Raw genomic sequence first — 23,341 nt, forward strand, 5'->3', positions numbered from 1 at the left:
CCACTCAGGGATTACCTTTCCTCTTGTTCAGTGCTTAACTTTTCCAGGATGGCCTTTGCGTAAGGAAGGCTCACCTTCCTTCTGCACCGCCTCTATTGCTTTGCCTTGCCTTTTGCTGCCTGAGTGACCCTAGCTGGTGTGGTAAGTGTGGAACTGAGCAGATACGCACAGTCAGGGTGCTTTGAAATGTGTTGTAGCGCTAAATATCAATTATGCTTTGCTGAGGATTTGCCAGAGGATGAGTTTAGAGCTATTAAAGGAGGCGCTGTGTGAAAATTCCCCTGCTTAGCTGGGCCACCCCTGAAGAGCAAAAGGACTGAACAGGATTTTGATTGTCTGGGCCGTGTTTAAATCTGAAGTGGGCACAGAGCTGTGTGCATGGTTTATCTCTCTGGCGATTCAACATAGACAAACTTATGTGCCATAAGCAGTTTGACTTGCCAAGTAGGCTGAAATAACTACTGAAAGTTGATTTTCTTTACAATTTAGGTAATTTTGCTGGCTTGGGGTATTTTTTTTTTTTTTAGCCTGATGTCATTAAATGTAGGGTGTCAAACTCATTTAGTGTTGTATTTGCTGCTTTTTAAATTTCCTGTGTGGAGATTAATCTCTGGTCTTTAGAAGGGGAAATACTTCTGCTTTAAATCACTCTACCATCTACCATGATCTAGACGTGGGGCCTTAAGCTCATGCATTATTCCTTGCTGCAGCTCAAGGCACTGTGCACGTTGATGCTGTAGATGGGTTTTGATCATCTGGTGTTGCTTCTTTTGGAAAGCCTTTCACAGATGCTGGAATAGACACAGGAAGACACTCTTATTTTTAGCAGGGTGTATATATAGTGTATTTTACCAAACTCTGACTAGTTTGTAAATGTGAGGAGGACTGAAACTGGTGCTTGTTCTTTGTGGAAAGAGCTCGTGTAAATAAAAATTATTGTAAAATACAGTGCTGCTTGGGAGTAGGAAAGCATGTGTTCGTTTAGCCATTTAAACGTGCTGTAAAGAATCTGCCCTGTCTGGCAGCGTGCAACTTTCTGTGTGACACAAAGGTAAGATGACAAGAAAAACAGTTCCTTTAACTGAAAGCAGTAACAGAATTCTAACCAAATCCTGGTGCATGCCAGTTTATAACATGAGAACACAGCTTAAATTTATTCCATCCAGTACAGTGGGCAAAAGTTACAGCACTCACTTGATTAAAATGAGTTCTTGGAAAGGAGGCAGGAGAAGCTGTTGAGTGGAGTCTCATGTTACCAGCTGGTTTGGATGTTCTACGAATACATATAGAAGCTTCCTGCATCACTGTTTTCATTGTGCAGGCATGTGTGTAAATGCTTTCAAATTCATAGCATGTGTTTTGCTTTTATTTCAGGTGTACTTGAAGGCACCTATGATTCTCAACGGTGTCTGTGTAATCTGGAAAGGCTGGATAGATCTACAGAGACTGGATGGTATGGGCTGCCTGGAATTTGATGAAGAGAGAGCACAGGTAAGAAGTCTTCCTGTGGCTAGTGTGCATTAGACACTTGTTTGTCCTTCTGGAAGGAAACACACAGGTAGCAATCACACATTCTAATTTGCTTGTTTTCTATCTTCACTTTGAGTACGAATTCCAAAGGAAATTTACAGTATAGAAGTTCAGAAATAGGTGGTTGCAGCTAAACTAGTGTTTTAATTAGAGCAAAATATTAGGGACAAGAATCATCAGTAGTTTACAACTTTATGCATGATTTAGCACTATTACTATGCTACAGAGTAGTAAATCTTAAAGTATTTGAAAAGCTGTGTTTGTATGAAACAATTTAACTGGCAAGTCTATTTTAGCTGTTTACTTTAGGGTGATTGGGTTTTTTTTAAAGTAGCTTTTTGTTTTATTACATATGGGGGAGGAGGATGAATAGGGTTTTCTCATTTGTTCTCTAGCAGTGGTAGACTCTGCTCTGTTAAGGTACAGCAGCTTTTGAGAACTTACTTCCTATCTACCTACTTCCTACCACCAAAGTGACTGTCTAGCAGCTGAACCTTTGGACACGCACAAGAACAAAGAAACACAGAGGAAGTGACTTTTTAAGTGCATATCACATATATAAGGGTCACTTACACAGCTGTAGGGTTCATTAATTTAGTCAGACTTGAGACAGATCTTTGCTTTTGAGATGTAGCTTGGTAACAAAGCTACTTAAGTGGTACTGAAAGCTGTTGCACCAGGTTTGTGTGGGCTTCCATACAGATCACCTGTCTCTGCAGTGGACAGTAAATTTGATGTAGTAACATCAGTTATCAGAGTTATGACTTACAGAATCTATATTGTGAACTCAGCTGTTCATTTCTGTAGTTTGATAGTCTATAAATGTTAGCCCTATGTGAAGGAATGGTCCAAAGTGCTGCTGAATACAAGAGTTTGTTAAACATGCAGAGAAATGAAGAAGGGTGAGCAATTTCTGCAGCTTTTTTTTTCCCTCCCCAAGTTCTGTACTGGTACTGCAGCAAATGATTCTTAATATTTTACTCTGTACCTGTATATAGCCTTTTTCTCCTAACTTGTCTCTGAAGACTTCTTTCACCCAAGACCATCATGACTTTCCCTAACTTTTCTGGAAACTTGAATAGTTCACTTTGAACCCACTGTTCAATGTCTCCTAAATGGTAACTCTGTCTTTTTCATTTGATGGCATAATGAAATTGGAACTTGCTTTATCTTCTTCTTTTGTTCCCTTAAACTCAGGGACCCAAAGCAACTCACTCATGTGAATAATGGAACTGGTTTGTGTGACACTGGTGATTCCCTTTGTCTGTCTTCGTTACACCTCGTGTATGTCATAGGGGTGATTTTTGCAAAAACTTAATATTCACACAATCGGTTGTTTTTCCAAATTACCTGTACTTTCCCTTTGTGCCCTCTGAGGGGTTTGCTTGTGGCAGTTGTGCACTGGAGCTGATTTAAATAAGGATGCATTTTCTGTTTCCACTGTGTGTCTCATTCTCAGCCCTCACTTCCTTGGGGTTCCCCTTTTAGTCTTCTCTAGCCACAGCTGGTCACTGCTTAACAAGTAGGATCCCTTTGATTCCACCTAAGTACCATGAGCACTCCTCTATTCCAGGCATGCAGAACTGAAGGGCATATTGATTAATTTGTTTCTGTTCAAGAGCTGGAAGTTCAAATCAAATTTTACATGGCGATATGTATAGTTGCAAGCTTTGTGGTGCCTTGCCTCTCCCTAACTTAAGAAACTAATTTGCAAATTAATGAGATTATGTTACTGTGACTATGTTCGTGTCAAAACAGTGTCTGTGAAATAGCCACAGCCCTGCGTGCTTTCTTGAGGATGCCTAGAAAGAGAGGGCATACTATTCTGGGAATAGTCCTGCCACCTTTTGTTAACCCTTGAGAAAAGCCACGGAATGAGGCTTTTACCTGAATGCTACTATTTGCTGCTTCTTTCTTCCAAAGCTGGGTGTGGACATTTGAGCTAGTGAAGTTCCTGTTGCAGCAGTGTTTTCTTTGGAAAGAGAGTAACTGCTGTAGACACCATTGGTTAGAAGGCCTTTGGACTATAATGGCTTACAAAGCAAGGTCAAATGTAGACCCCTGAGGACTGGGCAAGATAAATCCCAAGATTCGTAATGGAATGATAACGCCAAGGCACCTGACTTCTGAACTGAGAGGAGACAGGTTTGAATGTGTGCTCAACAGGGAGATAGTGTCACTCTTCCCCAAAATTGCATAGTTCCTGAAGAAAGTGGGCACCCTTCCAAAAAGGAGGGTGGTCAGGTAGCCTGTGAGTTCAATTTTTCTCTTTTTAATTTTCCAGTAAATGTTTTCACATGCTCTTGGATTATTTTAGTTTCCTGATGTGTACACGCTGTCTTAAATACACTTAAGAATTCCTTTTTGTTGTCTTCAGAAGGTGTGTGTGCACTGAGCATGTGATTTATTCCTTTTTTTTTTTTTGTGAAGGAATATATGCACGCTCTCAGGTGTCGGTGCTTTCTTGAGTTTTGAGCACAGGCTGCTGGGCTGGAGGTGTTGCCCAGTGTGGATCTACAGAGATATGTTTGCCCTCAGTTACAGGTCTGCAATTTGTTTTCAGTTTGTGCTTCTCCGCAATTACGAGGTCGTCATTGGTTCTCTTAGTTCCTACAGTAGTAGTACCTAAGAGTTACTGGTGTCATAAGGCACTGTACAGACATGGAGAAGCAGCTGCACCCTTGGTGTTGCATAGTGGTTTTTGTGTGTGTGTGTGTTAGTATTGTAAACGTTTGGGCAATCTTTTACATTCTTCAGTTTCCTTTTTCCTGTATCTGTCATTTTGCTTCCTTTTGAAGAACTGTTTTAATATTGCTAGTGGCAATTGACCCAGCTGCTGACTTTGATCCCAGAATAACACTGATGTCAGAGCAGGTTTAAGTGGCTCATGCTGTACAGTGTAGTGCCTGTGGTACCTGCTGTCTTTTTTAATAAGAGGTCTTATTGGCATGCACCCACCCCCTATGCACCCCTTACTCCCGTTTTCTGGAAGGCTTGCCTTATACAAGTGTAATGCTCTTGCATTTTCCTGTCTCTTACCACTTCTTACTAATACTGGGATCAGATAAAATATTTATTTGCTGCTGCACTTTGGAAATTATACTATCCTTTACCAGGTCAAAAAATATTTTGAGGAGAAAAAACACATGCATAACAATAAAGTACTTTAATCCTAACTTTCAAGCTACTGTTCTTTCTATTTAATTCACAGCATATTAATGTCTTTACTATAAGCAGTCTTACTTTTTGTTACTGGAGGCCCTGATTCAGCTGCTTGCTCGGACTTCAGTGGACTAGCCCCAAAGCTCTACATACATGCTTGAATATCTTCCCCCCATCAGCTTGAATATCAGCCCCCATTTGGGGCTGAAATCTCCCTGGGTTTGATATTTGAGTGGCCTTAAAAGACTGTTTCTGTCTTCAGTACTTTTGTCTCTCTTCTGTAATAGCACATTCTTGCTCAGTAGATTCAGTATTTAGGAATGGTGGTTCTCACGAAGTCTTTTCCTACCAGGCTGCTGGCTGGGGGGGTGTGTACATGTGTGGGTGTGTGTCACCTTCTCTCTTGTTTTTTCTGGGTTGAGGGGTTTGTTTTGTTCTGTTCTCATGTTGATATAGCTCATATTTGCTTATTCTTCTTTTTCTTAGTAGATTCATACCAGGAGCATTTTTAATGATTAAAACTAAGATAGACGGTTGGGTTTCATAAAGCCAAATTTACAAGGCTATAATTACTAGATTTGGGTGACACTTGAAAAAAGGTTTGTTAAACTCCTGTTGTACAAGATCCTGAGATGTTTGTTAATTTCTGTTACAACACATCACCAAGAGTAGGGGAGAGTTTTTTTACTTAAAAATACATTATGATGCTTTTTTTCCCTTTCTCAGACATTAGTAAACCAGTGTTTCAGCTGTCACCGTGTGTTCATTCTGGATGTCAACATACTGATTCTTCTCCTACGAATTTCTAATTCAGTTTCTGTGGGTTCTGACCATTTTTTTAAAATATTCTGGCTGAGGCTATATGTTAACCTTTTATTTCATGACCACTTTAAATGATGGTAAAAATGCAAAAATCTTTTAAAAAAAGTCTGCTTTCATTTAAGTCTGTTTTAAAAAAAGTAATAAAGACATATGTAGCTTCTGTAAATTAGAAATAAGGCAGCTTTTCTGTAGTCACCTGGGAGACAAGCGTATCTGTTTTATCTCTATCCTTCTGCATTATTAAGAACAAACTTCCTTTCTGCTGTCTGACCTTGGTTGCTATGCATTGCATGAACATTAAGGGGCAAATTCTACTTTTAAAAATAGTAGGTAGTGTTAAAATGTTATCTTACTGGCAGCTTTAAACATTGCCTTCCAATGCAGCTGTCTGGGGACCTGGCTGGGCAGAGTTACTGACTGACAGACGTTTGTGTTTAGCTGTGTTAGGCCATGAGGGGCAGCCGTTCACATCATTTCACAAAGTAGCTTCAGGACGCGTGATTGTGCCGATGGCAAAAAAAGCAATTTAACATTCTCTCAGACTAGAGATGCTTTATCTTCAATTAAAAAATTTATGCGCTTAATCCCTTGGTATATTAAAATTTAGTTGGGTTCTCGACATGTTTTTGTCCTCTAACAGTCAAGGTTAGGATTTTTAAATATTTTTTTTAATCTATTGGCTTGGAAATAACATTTATGTGTATGTGGGCATCATAAGCAGAGTTAGTAGTAATTATAGCTGAGGAGATAGGAGGAAGGAGAAGCAATACAGTTTATCCCTTACTGTTTTGTGGAAGCTCGACTCCTCCGTTCTGAACATTTTAAGAGTCTGATGGGGAGCAGAGCAATCTATTTTCATTCTGAGCAAAATATGTGCTAAAAGGTCTCTTTATGAGAAATAATTTGTAACCTAATTAATAATGGCTTACATATTAATGACACTTTATTTAAAACCTTTTCTAACAGAAAATATGATTCAAAGGATTTTTTTGAGCGTCGATTTATTAGATCTATTCCTGTGCATAAACCACTGTTGAAAATAAATAAACAACGGGACTGCTGAAAACCTGCAGGTTTCTTCTGTGTTGTGTGTGAATGTGTACGAATCAGTGGAGGAATAACTTTCGCTTTGCCCTTTCTAATGCATCTTAAATGTAAATAATTTAAATGATACATGAGGATTACGAATGTTCATACTGATGCACCTTCAGCAGCTTTTGATAAAATGGAGGATTTATTTGGTTTGTAATTTAGATAATACTATTTTTTTAAATGACAGAGGATTAAATTACCGTTATTTATATAATGGCGCTAGTGAACTCTGTCTAGATATACCTGTGAATACTGTCTTCAAAATGACTTTTATAAGGAAAATAAAATCTATTGCCTCTTTCAAATAACTTTTGAGGATTCCTAGCTTTTTAAAAATAAAGCAGCATTTTAAACTACTTTTGAAAATCAGTTCTGCTTTGAAAATGTATTTTAGTAGTAGCTGGGTTGCAGCTTTGGTTCTCTCTACTGCAGTGCTGAAGGTGAGTATTATTTCATTACCCATATTGGCATTTGCTGGAACTCGTCTGTGTTCTGTCAGATTCTGGAGGACGTACTTGTCTTTGCTGCCAAGTGATCCCTAATGTTCAAAAGAAATGTGATCTGTGAGAAACGAGGGTAGCCTCTTGTGTCACCTTGTGTCGTCTGGTTTGGTAGCAGGAGGATGCATTGGCACAACAAGCCTTTGAAGAAGCTCGGCGAAGAACTCGTGAATTCGAGGATAGAGACAGGTCTCATCGGGAGGAAATGGAGGTGAGGGTTTCACAGCTGCTGTCAGTAACTGGTTAGTACTTTCCCAAAACTTCAGATTGTTTCTGTTTATTTGTCTGTTTGTACAATGTTGTGTGTTTTGTGTTTGCTGTTCGATGTTGTCGTGTAAAAATTGCAAGATGCATTGTTTGTAACTCTTGTAAAATGAATTTCAAGTTTTTGAAGTTCTGATAAGAATTCTCTGATTTTATCCTTTTATCCTTTCTGTAGGTGGCCTTTTTTGTGGGCACTTAAGCTGTGAGGATACATTTGTTCACAGAGCTGCCATCTCTCTCTTGAAGGATACTTTAATAGCAGAGAGAGGGATCTTTTGATCCATACATTTCTCATGAACACAGGAAAGCCTTCAGGAGCTGTGGACACATAATTTTGTAGGTCCTGTCCCATGTTGTGGGAAACATTGCCAGTTAATTTAATCAGATGCCACAGTCTGCTTTCCTGTACAGGCTAGTTTTATTTTCCTCTCACCTTTTTCTTACTGGCAAGGAGTCTTACTCGTGCAGTTCCCCCTGTCTTGTTCTTTGCTTCTCTAGGGCCCCACAGTCTTGAATCTTTTTCCTTCCTTGATGAGAGCAGAAATTACTGGGATCAAGAAAAGAGGAGCCAGAAAAGGGAATGGAAACCAGCTGCTCCGAGATGTCAGAAAGGCAGGAGCTGTAAGAGGACGAGTAATACATAAGGAGAGTTGGCAAGTTATGGCAGGCTGTAGGTCAGGCAGAGAACGGGGAGAAAGCAGAAACACTTTGAATTTCTTTTTGTTACTGACTCCCATTTCTTACTTCCTGCTTCGTCAGTGCAGCCTGACTTCACTGTAATCAAATGTGATCAGTCTGCTGCTTCTCAGGTTTTTAGAGAATATGATCATGGTTATTACTAAGCTGCTTTTCTTACGGCATCCTTACTGATAACTGAAATCATTAGACACTTTCTTCCCTTCCAAGTACAACTGGAAGACACTGAGCATGAGAATGAGAGGGAAAAGGCAGATGCAGAGAAGAACCCCTCTCACTTTGAAGGGATGGCTGGTGTGCATCTCCTTGCAAACACTGATGTAGCCAGGTCAGATGTCAGCTGTCACAAAGCTAAAATCCTTGCCTTGGAAGTCTCACTACCACTAGATCCTTGGAGCCTCAGCTAGATTGCCTGAATCATTCTATCTCTGTCGCAGCATAGCTGGAACCTGCTTGTGACACTGCTTCAGAAGGAAGGTAGAATTAACTTAACGCTGTTCGTGAAGATCTGTGGCAGCCTGCCTTAGTTTTAACAGCACAGTAGGAACTTTAAGCCTGGCCTTGTGTCCTTGACCTGAATTTATTTTAAGCTTTTCTTGATTTATTTTCCTTTACTGTGCCCTTCTTTCCCACTCCCGTTACTACAGAGAAGCAGCCATGTGCTTACTGAATGCTGAAGGTTAAAAAAGAATGCAGCTTCCTGAAATAACTTCTGGAGTTCTGTGAGACTTATTCTTTCCTCCAAGTGTAGAAAACACTTATTGCAGCTAGGATGCACAAAAACTCTTTCAATTAACAGTGAGATTGAGGTAATATCAGGCATCTGGGGCTTCAAGACAGACATCAAAACTCGTGACACCAAGACACAAAAAGCAACATCCCTGGCCAGCTGCAGGAGCTGGATTCAATAACTTCTGAAAAGACTCTTGCTTTAATAAGGCAGCAGGCAGTTGTTATTAAATGATGTCCTTATTAGCTGCCAGCACCCATTTTCTCTTAAAACAACAATAGTTGTCGCAGCTCTAAAGCACTGGCATAGATCACCTACAGAAAGGAAGAAAAGGAAAAATTAATGACTTGAAGTGTGTTTAAGCAGAATGAAAAATATTGTCAAAGGTACTTTAAATTTATGTGATATCAAATACCGGTTTTTAATAATTGCAATACATTTTGTTATGCATGCTTTATTTTTTATTTTACTGTTCATGTTTAATGTGTATAACCAAGAGATCTTTGCCTCAATTACTTGTCGTTCTATAATTGATTTTTACATTTCACTTTTCATTTTTGTGTTTGGGGGAAGATGTCCTGGCCACATAGCTGGAATGTTTACAGATGAGCTTTTGCACTCTGGATCTTAGGACTGCATAAAAATCAGGATCTTTTGGGGCAGGGCAGGGGAGAGAGCGGAGATAGACTTACAGTGCATTCCTAAGGAGGAATCAGGTTTCCAAACCATTCATTGTTTCCCTGGCTTTCACTTCAGTTGTATTCTAATGTAGCATTCAGGCAGAATCAAATGAGCTTTAATCAGTGCTTATGATCATCGTGTAGAATTCTCAATAGAAAGTAAGGCATAAACGTGCATTCCCATGTTTATTGTATTTATGGCCTGTGTTGGGTGTTCCAGTGCTCATACGCACAGTCAGCTTGGAAATTTGGTTTGTCAGTTGTACCCTTCTGATGATTGCATTGCTGACAGCTATAAAAACACTAGTCCAAACTATTGTGTACTGTTTGTGTACTTTCAGTAGGTCAAATAATATCTTTGGTTGCACTACAGAGACGGATGGTACTTGAACATTTTTATAGGGCAGCTAGAAAAGGTGGGTTCTAAGTGTGCTGAGTGAATTTTCATGTATGTTACACTACACACAGACGGAGATCCCCGTAGCATAATCTTTTTAGTATGATATCTACACCTTTCATCGTTATTAAAACTTAAATTTTTCCTTTCCTGCTAAGCTTGGCATGGACAGTAAAACTCAGCATTGCCAGACGTGGAACAGGATCTCACCAGTGTTAGTGATTGTTTTAGGAATTGCAACACTGTATAAAATCAGGATATTTCAGACAGTAGAATTACAGCTGAAATGCCTTTAATAGAGACCAGATTCTGCTTTGGTGGGGAGGGAAGGGGAATCCTGCAATATTCCGCCCACTCCTACCCAAAACAGAGGCGCCAGCTCTTTGGAAATATTTATCCATCCAAAGTCTGGCAGCATATGAAAATGATCAGATTCAGTTCTTTATTTATACAGCTTTCTGTGTACAAAAGATTCCCTATTCTAAGTCTCTCTGTAGACTTTTAAAACAAAGTGGTGTATATCCTTGCCTAGGAGGGATCAGCGAAGGTTGTTGAAAACAGTTAAAATTGCTTGTATGTGGCAGTTGGCTATTAGGAAGGTGGTACTTTGAAGGGGGGGAAAATAGCAAGTAGAGTAACAATTTTAGGAATAATCACTATACTAATTTTAATTTTTAATTATCCTAAAAAAAACCAACCAACCAATTAAAAAAAAAAAAAAACACCAACAAAAAAAACCTCCGAGTGCTGTCAGGTTTGCTTACCCTCCATTCAGCACTTAGTATCCCTTCCATTGATGAATTCATTAGCACAGCAGATCTTTGTTTTAATGAACATATTCTTTGCATCTGGGGGCAGAATGAGTAGTGGTTGGTTAAGTTGTGCTTGAATTTCCAGAAGTGATCATATTCTTGTGCAATTACAGCATTCCTCTAATGTAAATAGGATACGAAGGGATTTAGGCATTTTCATTGAAGTTTTTAAGTGCTTCTGAGTTGAACTGCGTTCTGTTATATTTTTAACATAGTTTCAGTTTTGGATACAAGACGCTTTGGGGTTTTTCTGTCAATTTATGTATCTTGGTCACACCAGATACCACAAATCCTGTCTCACTGTTCACTGTTCTTTTGTTTAAAAGATGCTTTTGAAGTCAGTGTTTTTAATTAATGGCTTCAAAATTAATCATGTGTTCCAATGGCTTTCACTTTTACAAAAACATCAGAATGCCAAGACAGTAAATGTTTAATGATACCCCTGAAGAAAGACCTTATCCCCGGTTAAAGACTATTGTAAAAATAAATGATTGCACGAAGCTTCATAAGTTTAGGAACACGGAGCTACTTGGCAAACTTGCGCTTTGTAATGGCTTCATACCAGTCGAAGGCAAAGTTCTCTTTCCGTGAGCAAGTACCACATCGCAGGGAACTTGGTCCAAGGCCATTACCCGAGGGGTGTATCTTCTGGAGCTGGGCCATTGAACAGGTATATGAACTCGAAGTATCTATAGTTTCCCTTTGCCAGGCTAACAGAAGAGAGTGAGGAGACTGAAGGGATGTCAGTGAGGCAGATGCTAATTTTTCACACCCTCTTTATCCCCTTGTGTCTAGGTCGAGAGAGTCAGTGCTAGTGTTTTCTTCTGGTTGGTGTGCTTTCAGTGTGAATGACCAGAGTTCAGTGTCAGGATGAGAAGGGTTCTGCAGAAATTGCTGCGAGGTTGCTGTGTAGATGTGCTTGAATCTTCCAGTAAAAACTTTTGCTTTTTATTCCATGTTCTGGCCATAGTAGCGTGATGCAAAATGGGATACACTGTCCAGAATGACTTTGAGAGATTTAAACAGCCCCCAATTGGAGAAATTAGAATAGAATGAAAGTAATGGCCTGTTTTCAGTCCAGAAAAACAGCAAGACCGTGCCTCCTGCCAGCTCCTCACTGGAGCAGAAGGGACAAAGCGGTGGATTTTCAGCAAGGGGATGGATAAAGAGAAGAGACTGTCTTATGTGTTGTTGTGTGCAGATAGTTTTTTGTCAAGGTTTGTTTTGTATAGGCAAACTATAACTTCAAAACTGAAGTGATCTATTTGAGTGCACAGTTTGTCCTACTCTGTTAGTCTTGTGCTTAGCTAAAGATGTTCTACTGATGGCTTTACCTAGGGGTGGGTCGGAGCTCTTCTCAGGTTTCCAATGCAATTTGTTCAACCAGCATTTTTGGAATGTCGTATTTTTCTATTTTGTGTTCATTTCCCACGTTATTGTCATGCTCTTTATTTTAGCAACACTGTGAGTAAAGAGGCAGCGTGGTTTGCTCTTCCCTGAAACAGTCTAGTCTAGCAATCTGTCTGTTTGTGGTCTTGTGCTAAATATAAATTACATTAATGGCTAAGCAGAGCCTTTTTAGGAAACTGCATGAAATTCCCATTTTAAAAATCCTTATTTTGCTGGGAAAAAAACCCCTGTTTTGAAACTTCTGTTTCTTCTGCTAGAAATCCCTCTCAATACGAAGCACCAAAAACCCCACCAACCCCACCCTTTAAAAACTGCTGAAGTACAAATTTACCCTAAATTTTAAATACACAGTCCTGCCCTAGGTTTGTACACATTTTCACTGTTCATTGGGAATTACGAGTTGAAATGGGAGAGATGTAGTTCATTTAATTGCGCTGAAGTTGTGAACTCTTAGAAAACAGGATTTTGCTATAGAAATGTAAACAGTTCACAACTGAAACAAAGTCAAGTAGTAGGGCTAACTTTCCTGTTCTTCTAAGGTTCTAAGCAGTGAAGTTATTCTCCTTTCTTAAAAAAATAAAGGAATTTCAGATGAAACTACTAGTGTACATAAATGCTCTAACTCATTATTTTTGTCAAGTATAACTTACTTCAGAAGAAAATACAATATTCTGTAAGATTCTTTTTTTGGTCCTCATGAAACACACTGACTTTTAAGGCTTTTTCCTAAAAAATTAACCTGGAATGAATTTAATTACTACTTATTGTATGTACTTTCCAAACTGACAATGATATAAAAATAGTATAACCTTTAATACAGCTTTTTGGATCTGAAAGAAATGCAAACACTTAATTCTTCATATGCAGTGGGTAGTGCAGACTTGGTATATGCTTGTGTGTGTGTATATGAGCACGTATATATATATGATTTGTTTATATTTAGGATGAATACGGCATAATTTAGAGAAAGGCATTAAAGCTTGCATGTGAGTATCTGTTGCCTCAAAAGATTCTCAATGTGAGTACAGTACAAGTTGTTATTTACTAGATTGTTTCACAGGAACTCTAAATAGCTGGTATTTGTGTAAAAGTGCTATGGAATGCATACATCAGAAAAACAATTTGTGCTGTACAGAATCGATGCTGACTGTGGCACGGAGGAGATCAATCTTGCAAATCAGGGAATACTGTAATACAAGCGTCGCCTTTCAGTCAATGAAGGTTAGAAAGGGGCTGAGCAGCAGAGGAATACTGTCTGGAGGCAATCAATATTAATTATAAATTTATAACCTTTACACCAGCCTTCAAACAATACTTTCTAAAAGGGAGCATTTCAAGCTTTTTTTTCTTTGTAAAAGAAGTTTTCATAGAAAAGTAAAATTTTAGTCTGCACCTGAAGCTCTTTAAGAGCTTACTCTGTTGCCATGCTCTTTCCTTTCTTGGCTCGCTGGTACAATGTGGTGTACCAGAATCTGTAGCTTCATTACAGCTTTTAAACAAAGGTGCAACCGTTGCAATGATTTCAGGCAAGAGAGCACATCAGGAATTGCTAAGGAAGCTACGCCACTTGGCCTGGTCATGCTCTGTATCTCTAGCAGCTGGGAGAGCAGACTCAGCACATCATGCGATTGATGTGTGTTATTAGTGAAGAGTACCCTCTTTCTAGGAAACAGGTTGTTGGAAGCTTGAAATCTTGATGGAGGTAGGTGCTAAATTATTTTTATCTGTGGCCTTTGTCTAGAAAATTTTGTTCTGACTTTCAGTGAGCTTAAAAGGCAATCAGAAAGGATGCAGGAATAAAAAAGAGCATCACGTATAGAGTTCATAACATTAATTGTTCTACAGTGACTTCAGTGTAACATCCAGGTTTCTTACCAAGCTTGAGAGACTGTTTTCCATTATTTGTGTAATTTAAGTGGTGCTTGACATTATAATTAAGAAAGATCAAGGCTACTTCTTCCCAGGTTCAAGTGAAAAGGAAAGGCGATTGCAAAACGGATGTTATGGCCAGCAAACAAAGCAACTCCAGAGACTGGATCTGGGCTACCAAGCCTCGGGCTTATAGCTGTGCTTGCTAGGGACGTGGTAAAAATCATCTCCCCTGGTGACGGCCAGCAGCTTACAGGGGCAGTGATGATGGGGTCCCTTTGCTGCTGTAGCTAAAATTGCTCTGTGAAGTGAAGATCGAGAGGGAGAGTCTCTTTTCAAGCCCCCCCCGAGACCTGAAAGCGTCCAGGGTGCTTCATCAGGCTGTAACTGTGTCCGAAGAAGTTCTGTTATGTATAAGCTGTCATTCTTACGGTGTTGTAGTGGCCCAGTTTTGCTGACTTTAATTCTGAGAAGGCTGTGTTTCCCCGCCCCTACTCTTCTGTTGAGTTCAGGGTGATGGCAGTGGAGGCATGGCCAGCGTTTTAACCATGTTCTCATCTCTACGGGGGAGGCTGTTATTAACCAGCAGCTCAGAGAAGAGTTTTCAGTTTGTTGCTTTTCTTGATGTGGGTCTGCCTCGCTTAGCAGGGCTCTTGTGGAGGTGTGCTTGAGTGTACCTGGTCATTTTTCTAAGTATTGCCATCTTTATTTCAGGGTTTTGCTGTTTGGGTTGGGTTTTCTTTCTGTCCTGCGGTTGTGTGCTTTTTAGAAAAGTATCTGCAATGTGTTCTCAGTTGTATTTTCTTTTAATCCTTTTCAGGAGGTTGACAGTCCTTCTAAGAGAATCCAAATGTTCACTGTTTAGCTTTTCATAACATAGCTTGATTTTTCACTTATTTGGTAAATTATAGATGACAGATGCCAAGGCACATAATGCATCTGCTCTGTCTGTTCCAGCAGCATGGCGTTGCCAGAACGCAATTAAAGAATTGCAGTGGAGTTGTCCATGGAGAGACTTTATTTTGGCTACTCTTTGTGACAGCCCTTCTTCAAATTATCTCCCTTTTCCTTCCCTCCTCTTCACCAGTATTCCAAGTTATATATGCAGTGCAATTTTGCCTGCTGGTTTTTTTTTTTTTTCAGTGATTCATCGAAAGGGAGGGCCATCTCATGGCACCCCTGTCCATCCTTACTAAATTTACCTCCAGCTTTCCCAGTTCTGCTTTCTCAGAGCTGTCACGTAAACCACACGGTAGGACTGCATTATCTTTTCCTGATGAACTCCTGTGGTAAAAGGAGTTGGTTTCCTTAGGTGTGTCGGAGGCCTCTGAACGTGCCCCGGAAGGGGGTAGTTACAGATGCTTTCTCCAAGCCAGCTTAAGGAGCTTTATGAGCACTGTTGACAGTGTGACTAGCTGCAGCGTGGCTCAGGATTGAGTGGCTGGAGGAGGAGGATGGTGTCCGACTGTCTCGGCTGCTGGAGGAACTGCTTGTGTGCTGCCTTCCTTTATTGCTATTGGTTTTAGATGTGTTTTACCTAAATGCCCCAGTAAACAGGTGTAAATGCTCCAACATGATCCTTGTCCCAGAGAGTCACGATTCTAAGCTAATGATCTGATGACTGCAAGCTATCTAATTTATTAAGAAGAAAATTAATGTAATACAGATATTACTGCTTCATTCTCTTGCTGTGACTTCAGCCCATACCAGTTAGCCTGCATGTAGGCTTGGGAAAAGCTCAGAGATAACGGGGTTGAAGAGAGAAGAGGTGTAAGAGTATTGTAGGGGATACTTTTTGTGTTTGTTTACCCTCAAGTCAAAATAATTTTGTTAATAACTTTTTAATATGTTATTGCCCCTGTGGTGTCAGCATTATGAGTTCAGCATGAATAAATCTAGAACAGCTTGTTATAGGAGGCTTTGAAATGTTTTTTGCCAGATACGTTCCTGCCATTCTTTCAGTCGGTCATCGTACCGTCTCCAGCGTTAGAGGTTTTAAATGGCTTGTGGCCAGTTATAATTCCTTCCGTATTGCAGAAGATTTGCATGGCTTCATGTGCTGAAAGCTGAGTGCAAAGTATTTTAGGGTATTGAAACTCCCTATGTGTGCATCGCATTAACTGTTCAATTTCAGGATATTTGGAAGGAAACTGGCTGTGTTGGTTTCAATACATTCATTTGAGGAGAATTACAACTGTGGTGGGATCCCGGTACTATATACAAGTTTTTCTTGCAAGCAAGTATTTGTTGTCCTTTCACTAAATAGCAGATGAATAACATTTGCAGTAGTGTTCCTTCAAACTTAAAATCAGAATTTGACTGAAAAATGAAATATGCTGAGATAAGATGAATAACTACTGTTTTCTCGTGACTCATTACGCATGACTCACGGCAGGGTATTCCATTTCCCAATGGCAAAGATAGATGCATCTTTCTTAATTGAAGCAAGTCTCCTTAATCTTTGAGAAGCTGAGCTCATTATTCACTGAGAGTGATTCTGATGCTTCTGCATGGCGTCATAAGGTATGCATTTCAAAAATCACAGCAAATGCTGTAAGTCAGAGGACTGATTAGCTGTGCAGAGTGTGTGAGACCCCAAATTGAGAGAATTCTGGCAATTGCTATTTTTACATCTGTAAAAGGGAACTTTCAGCTGCTTGTAATAGACTGAGGGGAACCACCAGATACTGCCATACTGATAGGCACACTCCTTCTGCCAGCGAGCGTTAAGGATCTTGTGGCATTTCTTATGAAAGTTGTATTTTGCCCATTGTCTGGGCAAAAATACCACCCAATGCCTGATGCTCTACAGTGTGTTTGCTGTCTCCATACAAGGTGATTTCTCCTGTCTTTTATGAGTGTGTTTATTTCTTAGATACATACATATATGGTGGTTTTACATTTTTTTTCAGCATGTAAAGCACAGTTGTAGTTGTTCGGACTGTGCACATGTGCCTTGGCAGGATGGTGCCTGATAGAATAAGTGTTTCACATGTATGTATTCTTGCATAGTGGTATAGCACAAGTAAAGGAGGGTGTCTGAGCGAGATGGAGCTGTCAGTCCAACATGTTGCAGTTGCTTGTGTAAATCCCCACTTACTGAAATGCAAAATTACACCTTTATCCACATACACTAGTGTAAGATACTGTAATGACTGCTTTTGGTACATTTGAGGGTAATTTGTCATGCCTTTTGCGCATCGCTTGAAAGGGCAAATCTGGGAGCTGTTGTGTAGTGGCTTCTGCAAACTCTACAAGTAGCAATGAGGTCATGAATCATGTGAATTCTTTCATATGTTTTGAAAGAAAAGGCCACTTTTGGCAGAGCATAAATGCAACCATATGCCCGTACCTTGGAGTCTTCACTGAGACTTGACAATAAAATTGCCGTGCATATGATTTGTTTTCTGAAGAAGAAACTCTTGCTTTTAGAGCAGTCGTATAGCAGCAATTAACTTGCTGGTTTTTTTGCTAGTTAAGTGTAAAAATGTTTGAGTACAAAACCAGTAACTAGATTGGTGTAAGTAAGATTCTGCTAATTCGTAAAGACAGTGCATGCCTTTGTTCCCTTCTAGAAGAAGGAGGCGGCAGTTAAAACCAGAAGAAATCTTGTTACAGTCTGTTCAACAGGAGAAAAGTATGCAAAGGGGAGCTGTTATACTGTTGTTAATCTTAGTACAACTCTTAAATTAGCGTGGAAGTATCTATTTAGACTTGTTGAACAACATTTTTGTATTAAGAAAAATCTTTACAGCACAGTTTACTTTTCTGTTGAAGGAGAAAAAAAAAATGTGAGTTTTCCCTCGTTAAGTTTTACACAGTGATCTTGATAGTCAAAGCTCTGAATTGTTTGGCTTTTGGAAATAATGTGGAAATCTCAATTAAATGCCATCTCCCAATACTCTGCATCTCTACAAAGAGGGCAGTTTGAAAACGTTGTTTCAGGGGCTGAAAGGAATACGCCCTTCAGCACTTAAAATCTTCCGCGCCGTACGTGATTGCAGCTGTTTGTTTTAACGCGATTCCTCAGAAAGATTACCGAGAAATCTGTGGGTTTGTGCACTGACGGCGGTGTTGGTCGTCGTGTTCAGAGGTCTGCATGTAGGAGGAGCAGATTGTTTCCCTCGGTCAGAGTATGGCCGGTGCAGATAGAGCGAGAAGATTGTGTCACCCCTAAATATCTAAAACGCAACCAGCAACAGTACTGGATACATAAATGGAGTAGGTAGCAATTGTGATATTTACAGTAGCGAGGGTGTTTCTGAAACAGTGATGGCAATACCTCCACTAAAAAAAGTGCAGGAGGGAATTGTCTTCTCTGGAAACGTGCTGATTACTAGAGGGATTTATTAGATGAACTCTGTGTGCATCAGAATGGGATCGTTGCACATGAAAAGAAAATGTAACTTTAAATCGGTATTTAAATGGGAGAAGGAAGCAACAGTTCTCTGGGTGGGTGAAGCTAACAACTGCACTGGGAGTGTAAAATTAGGCAGACAAGAATGGTAGATAAGGGAGGAAGAAGTGACGAGAGAAAGAAAAGTCTAACGTAGAGAAAACGGATGCTGGTGGGTCGCGTGGGTTACAGGCCAAGGTGCCAGCTATTCACTCTGTAAACGTTAAATAAAAGTATCAATACTAAAATGTCTTACGAAACAGCTAGCATGTATTAGATGTTGCCAGAATCAAAGTATTGCTTTAAAATTTAAATATATCAATGTTTCTAAGTATTTACGTGCAGCATTTGTGTGTGCTACTTGAAAGCAGCCTGCGTGTGTACGGGTAGAGAAGCTAGATAGAATTTTCTTTACTGTGACTGATACTACTACGACTGAGCATCCTTAATTTCCTCTTTAAACTGCCATCAACTCAAACTGTTTAACAGAATCACTTATTTAAAGGAGAACTTGTGTAACTTTGCTTTGTTGAAGTGATGCTGAGAAGCGTTTCAGCCTGGCTGCAGGAGGGCCTCGGGGGTGGTCTGAGTGTGCACGCGTGTGTGTGTGTGTGTGTGTGTGTTTGCACACTCACTCCAGCCCTTCCTGCCCCCAGGCTGGATGGAGAGGGCTCTGTGCCCCTCCAGAGAGAGGACGGTGCCCAGCTGCGGGGTCCACAGCCCTCCTCTGAGATACCTCTTGGTTGTGGGGGATTATTGACTTGGGGGGGAAGGAATGATTTTGATGTTAAAAATTAATACTTTGAATTGTAAAATTTCTGCCTTAGAATTGGTTATGGTCTTAGTCATGCTAACACACTGAAGAAATTAACTAAACTAGTAACTTCTAAATCATTTTATTTTGATCCTAAATATGTATTCGTTAATACAGGCAAGAAGACAACAAGACCCTAGTCCTGGATCTAACCTAGGAAGTGGCGATGATCTCAAACTCCGTTAACCGACAGCAGCAGGCGTACCATGGGTCTGCACACATGCATTGCTTCTACTTGGCAAAGGATTTAATAAAAGACCAGAAACTGTGATAACTGGGTATACTATGGTCTGTTTCCTGACCTGCGGCAGGCAGAATCACCATGAACTGCCATGGTTTGCACTATGTTTATGTTACAATACCTGCATTTCCCATTTTAAGCATGTAGCCAGTGGCAATTTGAAATTTTGTTTTTCTATGCAAACTTATTTTTGTTGGCACTATTTTAGTGAAATGGAAACTTATGCAGCTATAAAACCATTTTTCTCAACTGTAATAAAAATTGTCACTTAAAAATAGGTCAAGATATTACAGATTTAAAACTTCTTCTTTGTTTGTTTTTATTTTTTTTTTTTATCAACTGCTGGAAGCCAATGCATTCCAAGCTTAATTTTTTTAATATGGGCTTTTGGAATTTTGATTGTCCTTATTGTGCTCCTGCTTTATTTTAGATACGCATTCTTATCTTTCTTTCAGTTTTCTTTTCTCTAAATTTGCAAGACCTTCTTAAAACTGCTGACATTATTTTGCATTATTTCCGAGCTAAACCCAGTGAATCAGAGCTGTTGGAATCAGTTTTCAAACTTTGTGGGTTTGTAAACGTTACAGTTGCAGTATTCTTTTAACTGCTAACAATTCATTGGTTCCACTTTTTAAATGATAAAAATCTTAAAATGTGTATTTTCATGCATTGATGTGTTCTGCCCCAGTAGTCTTAGATTTTATTCTGTCTCAAGTGAGTTTGGGTGGTTATTATACCCCTGTATATAGTACTTTACTGAAACTCATCGGAAGTCGCAGGCTGGCTTCTGTTTTATTCAGGGATTTTTTTAAATAGTTCTTAAAAGGGATACTGCAACTCTACAATCAGATTCAACAGCGTGTTAAACTGGGAATGAAAGTGATCAGCTGCCAAGGTGATCCATATTAAATCGTGTTTAAGATAGCTGCTTTAAGTATATTTTGTATCTTAGGCTTTTTGTAAAGTTGTGCTGAATGGTGAAAAGCTGCGATGAGGTTGTGTGCAGAAAAATCTCATCCTGTGCATAGGACCCTTCTCTTAAATCTTATGCAAATTAAGACTACATTGCAGTATATATTGCATTTTCTAACAGGGTAAGATTTCGGATGAGTTAATCTGTGTGAATTATCTTGGTTTATTTGAGGTGATGGTGAATGGACTTGTTCCAAAATTTTTCATTGCGTCCAATATCTGAAGAAAATTGATTGGAAACGTGATGTCATTTGGCTTTGTTAAAATGCGGTGCTTCCTGTACAGCCTGGTTAATCAACATGTTACTTCAATACCTTTTTAAAATAGGTGATCTGACTTGGGTATTTTAAAGATTATTTTGAAGGTAGAAACTCCATGTGGCTAGAACAGTTAAATCTTTATTAAATTCTGTAATTAAGATAATTACATTCCTCATTAACGGCAAAACAATTGATGCAAAAGAGGTCTTGCAAAAATGTAAGCAGATGTCAATGTGAAGGAGAATCTTTGTATGTTAATAATATGAATATTTAACATTCACTTAAAAATGTCAGTAACTGTAAACTGTGAGAATGTCATCAAATAGAAATATTTTGATACTTCAATTTAAATGTGATTCACCTGAAAGATAACCTTTTTCACTCTGTGGCCACGTATTCTTCTTGCTCTTCTTCCCCCAAAGAAATAATTTTTCTAAAGTGTTTCTGCAATGAGTTATTTAAGGGACACACGCATGCATCTGCACCCATCCCTCGCCTTGGATCTTCTCTGCCAGCTGTGTATTTTTGATGGAATAGTCTGAAGATTTATTTTAAAAGGTTTTCCTGGCTTTTCAGACGGTGGTTTTAAACCATAAGTACACAGGAAGTTACGCTGTCAGATATTAACGTCGCTATCTTGGTGTAAATACTGAACTTTCCCTATCATCATTTAGCATTCTGCTGCTTTTGATATCTTAATGCTGGCATTAAGATGACAAGCCCTTACCCTCTGCTGGTTAGCGCAGACTTTTTAAAGTGCATTTTAAGTTATTGATGCAATTTGATATTTTTCATAATTTCTATTTAAACTGAAGTTGCATCATCTTTTCTTGAATTCATCTCCTGTAAGAGTTGCCTTAAGCTACACGATTGCTTTTGCTACTTTTTGTGTTGTATGTTTAACTTTCATAATAAACTTCCGTGTAGTGAAAACAAGTTGCTGTACGTTTATTTCTGACGTCCTGGTAGTCCACGACTTACTACATGTTTCTGGGGTAACTTGCCAGGCTGCTGCCTTGGTGTCCGTGGCTAAAGCAATAGTGACATCCACTGGTCACTGAGACTAACCCCAGCACCCCGTGTTTAGGTACTGGTGTTTGTGGCACTCTCAGAACCTTTACTATAAGGGGGAAAATGCAGATTGTGCTGCCCTAAAACTCCTGTGGGTTTTTATAACTGCTACGCCCTGCTCACTCTGAAAGCACGTACCTACTTAGTTAATCCTGAGAGACTTTCTTTTGATCTCGGTGCATTGTAACGGTTGTGCATGCTTATGGAAGAGCATTGTTTATGGGCACGTTTTTACAGCAGCCGCTAAACCTTACTAATTCTGCTGCTTTGGACGAGGAGGAAAAGGAGGTAGTTTGCATGTTCACATTGAGGAAATGGGGAAGTGGGGTGAAGTGCTGTGGGGAAGTATGAATGTTACATGCTACACCTGAACACCTCCTCTGAAGGTGCTAAAGCTTTAGGTGTGTAACTTCAGATGTCTAATATTGAATGACAATGGTGGTTATGTACCGAAATCACGTAGAGGTTTGCTTGCTTAATTACTCGAGACCTGCAGCCTGCTTTGGAGGTGCCTTTGGTGGCTACTCTAGGCTCAGCCATCGAGGCAGCTCATTTTGAAATGTGTCTTTAAAGAGCAGTTAGTAAAGCCATGAGGTAACTCGTCGGTTTACCCCCAAGTTCGTGGAATGCTTCACTTTTCTGCCCAAGGTGCATCACAAGTGGATGAGTACCTTACTCGTAAAGCCTTTTCTTGAGTGGAGGCATCTAAAGGACACAGGCACTTTGTCCCCTGCCTCCTCTTAGACAGAGTGTGCCGCTCTGGTCCATGCATAGCAGAGGGCTTCTGAAAATCTTCTGTGAGGCACCTAGGGCAGAAGAGGATTTTTAAAACATTACAATCCTTTCCCTCAATTCGCATGGCTTGGGGAGGGCTGTGTTTAATTGGGGAGTGAAAGAGGACTGGAAACACTGGAGCTCATTGGAATGGAGAAGGACGTCAGTGACCTGGAACCCAACTGGAGCGGGTGAGGTATGGTCACTTCTGACTTTCTTTTTTAACCTCTTGCCTCTTCCTAACCTGAGAGAATCCAGGGTATTAACTGGTTAGTCCGATTTACTGAAGTTTTCAAGACCTGAAGGAATGGGTTCCTAGGCTCTCTTGAAGGAAACAGCAGCTATCAGCTCTCCTGGGCTGGGCTCCTGGTCCCCCTTTTGAGAGCAGGAAACTATGGAAATGAAACTGTGGGTGAAAACAGCAGCTTTTCTGTTCCTGCAGATCTGTGGTGTTTTGGCTGATAATAAGCCTTGTTCAGGTAAGGGCTGGGAGGTTAAATGAAGGAGACGTGGGTTTGGAGAACTCCAGAGCTGCGTGGCCTGACAGGATCTTGGCAGGACTTCTGTATTTTTTTTTTTTGGCCTCCATGAGTCCAGGACTCCGCTCTATTACAGGTATATTTAGGAATCCACCCTGCGTGCATAGAAACAGGAGCAATTTCTGTAAAGTTACGTTATTTTGTTGCTACGTTTCCAATGCAAATAAGAGAACGACAAAAATGGCTTCGAGGATGAGAATTACAGGGAGAAGTTACAGCGGAGCCAACATTTGCATAGGCAACATTTCGCATAACTCATTTGCCTGACATCCTGTCCTCCACATGTAAATCCCAGCACATGCATATTCAT

At 39.9% G+C, this 23,341-nt stretch overlaps 1 protein-coding gene across 2 annotated transcripts in view; it reads left to right on the top strand.

Moving 5' to 3' along the window:
- CBFB (core-binding factor subunit beta) overlaps positions 1–21,583 on the top strand; it is a 43,082-nt gene extending 21,499 nt beyond the window's left edge. Inside the window, exons 4-6 of one of the 2 annotated variants that reach the window (XM_068411254.1) lie at positions 1,375–1,491; positions 7,222–7,348; positions 19,292–21,583. In XM_068411254.1, coding sequence (XP_068267355.1) covers positions 1,375–1,491; positions 7,222–7,348; positions 19,292–19,314 — 267 coding nt within the window. In that variant the 3' untranslated portion in view covers positions 19,315–21,583. The remainder of the gene's footprint in view (positions 1–1,374; positions 1,492–7,221; positions 7,349–19,291) is intronic. The other variant, XM_068411253.1, reaches the window with a different exon arrangement.
- Positions 21,584–23,341: the final 1,758 nt, after the last annotated feature.

The sequence above is a fragment of the Nyctibius grandis genome, chromosome 12 (assembly GCF_013368605.1).
Source record: "Nyctibius grandis isolate bNycGra1 chromosome 12, bNycGra1.pri, whole genome shotgun sequence".
NCBI lineage: Eukaryota > Metazoa > Chordata > Aves > Nyctibiiformes > Nyctibiidae > Nyctibius > Nyctibius grandis.